The 6,080-nt window shown below is 45.1% G+C and overlaps 1 protein-coding gene across 1 annotated transcript; it reads right to left on the reverse strand.

Moving 5' to 3' along the window:
* Nucleotides 1-406: 406 nt before the first annotated feature.
* Nucleotides 407-4,597, reverse strand: LOC129148758 (endogenous retrovirus group K member 13-1 Env polyprotein-like). The gene is made up of 3 exons (XM_054714339.1): nucleotides 4,492-4,597; nucleotides 2,094-2,132; nucleotides 407-2,003 (listed from the first exon to the last, which is right to left on the reverse strand). Exons 2-3 carry the CDS (start codon nucleotides 2,099-2,101, stop codon nucleotides 407-409), a joined length of 1,605 nt encoding a protein of 534 aa, XP_054570314.1. The 5' UTR covers nucleotides 2,102-2,132; nucleotides 4,492-4,597.
* Between the last annotated feature and the right edge of the window lie 1,483 nt (nucleotides 4,598-6,080).

The following is a 6,080-nucleotide window of genomic DNA, read 5'->3' on the forward strand; positions in this document are numbered from 1 at the left end:
CGGGGAAAACAAGGTTACTGGATTGTTTACCCGATTGCCTCTCACAGTTTCCCACATTTCCCCCTTTCCTTTATAATAAAAGAACCGGGGTGGGCTTTAACTGGCTAGGGAAGTAGAGGTCTGATTCCTCCCGTGGCTCATCAGCCACTCCTCAGGCTCTTGGTATCTTTTGGGGAGGAGAGGCAGAGCCCTTTTTCTTACTATGTCTATTTTAGATGATACCAACCTCTATGCAAATCAGACATGCCTTCAGAGGAAGTCAGAGACGGCCAGCTACTATAAGGCCTTCCCTTGCAGATGCTTTGCTCTGCACCTAGCCAGTACCCAGTCTCGCCTTGCGGCGAGATGCAGCACTCTGACTACCTGTCTGCTTCCCATGGAGGCAATCAAGCTTAAAAATATGATTCTATACAACATGTAGAGGCCCTTGTGGGCCGGCCTTGAGCTTGACCTCGTGTAGGCCTGCTTGGAGAAGCGTCAAAGCGCTGATTCCTCTGCGTACCAGAAAAGGCAAAAGGCACGCTAGCCCTACCACCACGGCCCCTACTAGGGCTACGGTAAGGGCCACATGTTGAAGGTCAGAGGTGGAGGGGACCATGTGCATAAGCTGATTTAAAAAGTCCTTGGCGGTTTCTGCCGCATCTACCTTAAGGGGGTCTGTACTTTGCAGATCTAGGATCTCCTCATGTAATTTCAGTAGGTCTATGGATTCGTTAGCATTGTGCCAGATCCCTGACAAATGAGCCTTTACCTTATTCCAGCCATGTACGGACTGGTTGTATGGCTGAGGCGTAACACATATCCATTGATAGTTAGCATGGCATTGTAATTTGTTCCTTACCTTTAACCCATCTATCTCTTCCCCCAGGTACATAACCATGTCATATAAAGCATTGAGCTTCTCCTCAATCTTTCTATCAATCGCCTCTTGTGTCCCTAAGGCTGTGCTAACATTTTTGGATAAATTATTGACAAAATGAGCTGTTTGTACCTCTTGGGTAAGGGCCGCAGCAGCAGCTGCAGCCGTGGCAATTAAGGTTATCAAGGCCGTGACACCGGCTATCAGCAACCCAATGAACCTCCGGGGTCTGCTGAGGGCCGAGGTCACCTCCCTCCACACCTGGAGGGAATGATCATTATACCAGGGCTCAGAGAGATTTACCGGGACTATTACAAAGGCAGGCTGGTGGAGAACAACTACCTGTTCTCCCCAAGGTACATTAGCAATACAATTGGTTAACAGACAATTTACACAAGTAACATTAAAGGTCTGACTTTGATGGGAAATATTCACCTTCCCCACTAGCAAGGCATAAGGCTCTGGCACACAGGCAGTCACATTAACTGTCCAGCTGCTCGCAGTCCAGTTCTTATTCTTATCACTAGACGGATAGGTCACCACGGCTGTGACCGTGTTCAGAGCAGCAGCCAATTTCCAGAGTAGTAGCTGGATTGGGCCGCCAGCCACGCTCCAGAGTCCCTCATAGAGTCCTTGAGTCCAACTGGTCTTGTTGAAGACGGACCAGTTGATGATGGATGAGTTGGTGCCCTGGATCGGGAAGGCAACAGCTTGATTGGTATAGCACCGTTCCCAGGGCACGGAATGCTCCCATATACCGGATGGTCTTTCACATGGCAGGACGTCTCGGGGAAGAGAGGCATTCAGTCCGGTTCCCAACCCCCCGAGGCTCATCACATTGATATTCCATCCGACGGTGGAGCTGTTGACATGAAAGGTAACCCCCTGGAGGGTAACACAGCCCGTTGCACTCACGTTCTTGGAAAAACAGATAGGAGTGCCCTCACCTACAGCAGAAAAGTTGTATGGCACTGGGTTGTGCGCCTGGAGGTGACCATTCGAAGGCCCCCCAAGAAGCTTGGTATTGTTAACATAAACCGGGACGTTGCGACCCTCCCGTTGGGTCCTGGTCCTCCCTCTCGGATGTCTGGACTGTTGCGTGGCGAACCAGCCTCTCTGGTAACCAGCGCGGCCCCTCGGCGTCCTGTGGGAAAACACAGACATGGCCTCGCCCCCAGATTAATACAGGATCGGGCCCATACCACTGTCCTGTTAGGGGATCTTTCCAGCGCACCTGAGCATAAGTGCGGGAACTACTGGCTCCCCACAATCTCTGAGCAGCAGATTGTCCATGAGCATCAAAAGTTAAAAAATTAAGGATAAAGAGAGCATGATGTAAATAGTTATGTGCTGACCTAGGGTATAGCTCCCCCTCTTTTATTTTTTGTAATTGAGTTTTAAGAGTCCCATTGGCTCTCTCTACTATCCCCTGTCCTTGAGGGTTATAGGGAATTCCTGTTTTTAGACTGATTCCTAGTTGACTGCAAAATACCTGGAAATTCTTACTAGTGTACCCTGGTCCATTGTCTGTTTTGATACATTTGGGCTGCCCCATGGTGGCAAAGCATTTCAAGCAATGGGCAATACAATGCTTACTGGCTTCTCCAGTTTGGGCAGTTGCCATAATAAATCCAGAAAATGTATCTATAGTGACATGTACATATTTTAATTTCCCAAAAGGGGCAACATGAGTAACATCCATCTGCCATAGCTGATTGGGCATTAACCCTCTGGGGTTTACGCCATAGGAGGGTACAGTAGTGGTAGTGGGGCAAGTACCGCATTGTTTAACTATCTGCCGCGCTGCTTCTCTAGTGATTTTAAACTGTAAGCGCAGGCTGTTACTATTTTGATGATGAATGGCATGTGACTGTCGAGCTAATTGTTCTTGGGTAGGCTGTGTTTGGACTAGCATTGCCACTCGGGTGGCCATGTCAGCTAGGTCATTTCCTTCAGAAAGGGGACCAGGGAGGCCTGTGTGAGCTCGGAGGTGGCCAAAGTAGCAAGAAACTTGCCGTCTCTGTATCTGGCCCTGGATGCTTGCAAACAACTGTTGGACTACAAGGTTAGAGGTTTCTATGGTTGGTATAGTCTCTATCAATTCCAAAGCTTTTACAACATAATGACTATCAGAATACAGATTAAATGCTTGATTAGGCAGCTGTTCCAGAATTACCAGAACGGCTTGTAACTCTACTACCTGAGCGGAGTTATGACCCGTCTGGAAAGAGGTTACCTTGCCTGATATGTTAGTGGCATAAAAAACAGTAACTGTTAGATTTCTTTTATTAGACCCTCACAAAGTACCTTGGCATAACTATTTACCCTCTGTTTAGGGAGGCAGAATGTAAATTATTTACTCTTCCTGGCTTACTGGCCTGTATTATTTGCTTTCTTTATAATATATCTCTTCTCCTTCTTACACCTATACAACCTTCTATTGAGACACTTCTAAATTAGCCTTTAAACCTTCTTTCTATGTCCTTTAAAAATGTATAACCATGCCTCAGACCTTCTACTCAGTATTCCTTATTCTTTGAAACTTTAATCCTTTAATGAATCCTAAAAACTAAACAGCCAGAATTTCTTAGATTAACATTTATGATCATACTTTAAATGTACTTTTTCAAGAAAATATAACTAGACCTTTAGTGATAAAACCAAGAGTAGGTAAAAATATTTCCTTTTCTTTGAAAGGTTTTACAATGTACATTAATCACATTAAACTTAATGGCCAATTGAGACAAACAGTTCTGATACTGTTCCTCTACCACTGATTAAGACTGGGTGGTGGCAGGTGTCAGAAATAAGATTCATTTAGGTTTTGAGCTTGCTGGGCAGACTTGGTGACTTTGCCAGCTCCAGCTTTCTTCTTATAGTTAATTTTAGAATGTGGTCCCTGCTTTAAATCTCTTTGGACTACAATTGTTATAACTTTATATCTTTAAATTAATAAATATAGACAGAAATGTTGTTAGGCAGGCCGATTCCCCCTCTGACAGAGAGAAAACACCCCTGGGAAAAAAGAATCCCAGTGGCCACTCGGGGGGATTGCTACCTGTCAGAGCACTCAGCCTTTAACAAATTAAATGTGTTGTTGTTGTTGTTTTTTATATATGAACAAATAATTATAACCAGGCAGACAACAAAATATCAAACAAACATCTGTCCTTATATCATTTCAGTAGATAAGTATTCTTATATTCTTGGGATCTAAGCAGATAACAGGAACACTGCCTCTAAGTCCCCTGATGGGGGCCTCCCTTTCCTATCGTCGCTTTTTCTGGCTTCTGCCATAGGCCAGTGGGCGGGACCAGTGTGTTGAAGGAAAAGTCATCCTGCAGTCCGGCTCGGGGAGGGACATGTTACACATAGAGCGTTATTTCAGGAGAGGCAAAACCTTGATAAAAGCTCAGTAATCCAATCACACAGTCAAAGGTTAAACTGGAAGGGAAGAACCACTCAATGTCCTCTAAGAGGATTTTAACAAACTGATAAACTGACAAAACCTTGACAAATCAAAACTCAATAAATAATATATACATATAGGGCCCAATTATGACAGAAAATATAAGACAAAAAGACAAAACAAACAGTCCTGATACCAATACGACAAAACACAAAACAAACACCTGTTGAGAGGGAGAGCCTCCAGCCCCTTCTGGGGGGTCCCTCTCTCCTCTCGCAGGGGAAGATTTCTTGTGAGCTGAAAGCCTGGATGGCCTCCTGAAAGAAAAGATTTTTAATCCAGTTACAGATGCTATTAGGATCAGGATGAGAGAGGAAGGGAAAGTCCAGGTTATGTCCTCTATGAGGATCCTAATAACTGAAAACAGTAAGTTAAACAAATGGTTAACGGGGTCTATAAAGAGTTAATAGTAACTTCAGCCTTAGTTCCACGTTGGACTATGATGTCACAGGCCTGTAAATCTTTCCGCCCTGTGAAGTTGTTAGCTGGGAGTCTCCGAGCACCAAAAGAGATAAGGAAGCTGTAAATAAAAGTTCTTTTGTTCTTTGAAATGTTATAAATGGATACTTTTAAATCAACCTTAGAACTTTAAAATTCAATTTAATACAGTAAATTCACAAATCAGAGCAAACTGAAACCTTCATTTATACAAACAGAGGAATTTTTATCATCTAAGTGGGCTGATTCCCTCTCACAAAATTTCTGTAAATCAAAAGCATTAACGGAGGCTCCGTAATCATCCGCTTGCCGCTTGAATTCCTGAAAACTTTTCAAAAAACATTGCAGGGGAGTACAGACAGAAGAACATGAAGCAGACTGACCCATTCTAATGATAAAGACAATTAGACCACAATAACACAGAATAACAAAGACAAAGACAACCAACAGGATCTCCGGGCACCGTCGTGCACCGGGATCTGGTCTCGGAAGTAGCGCTGCGTCCAGCCTTCCAGAGACCCCAGATGGGCGCCAACAGAACAGCACCAGAAATAAGTTTCTTACCGGTAAGAACCAGATCCAGGTGGCTCCTTTCCCTCTTCTTTGAGGGTCGCCGTCTAACCCACTTCTCTCCATTTTTGTCCCTCATGCTTCTCTGCTAGACTGTCCCTCACCAGGCTCCATAAAGAGAAGGCATCTACCGGCGTTTGGCGGGGACCGTGAGCCTGGAAATGCCCTTGAATTCTCTTCCCTACCTGTTCCCAAGTTTCTAAACACACAGTTCCCTCTTCAGGAAACCATGGGCACACTTCCTTAATAAACATAATGAAGCGCTCTATTTTCTTTTGACTCGTATCAATACCCCGAGCCTTAAGCATTCCCTTAAGCATGTGCACATATAATAAGCTACTGCTAGTCTGTCCCATTTTCACTAGCTTCTCCCGCCGTCTGCTCTGTCACCGCGTCCCACTTCTTCTGCGAACGTTCTCTTACCTTATTACCGCGGTGCTCCTTCACCGAATCCCGTTTTCAGGTCCCTGTTCCGGGCGCCACCTGCCGGAGCCTGCCGGCACTACAGTTGAACGGTACCTGAAAAGGGGGGTGAGGATTAAAAAACACAGACACAGTAGTTTCCGGGAGGGCAAACAGTTCAAGACTGCGCGCCGAGTTTATTTTCTCAGCCCTTTTTATAAGCAGAAACAGCTTGTACAAGCATAAAGGTCATTGCCAAGGCTAGATGTTTTTCCCGCCTCCACAGGATCCTAGGTACACTCTATACTTCTCTCCCCGCCAACCTCCCTATCCTAGTTCCTG

Source organism: Eptesicus fuscus, chromosome 4 (assembly GCF_027574615.1).
Source record: "Eptesicus fuscus isolate TK198812 chromosome 4, DD_ASM_mEF_20220401, whole genome shotgun sequence".
Lineage (NCBI taxonomy): Eukaryota > Metazoa > Chordata > Mammalia > Chiroptera > Vespertilionidae > Eptesicus > Eptesicus fuscus.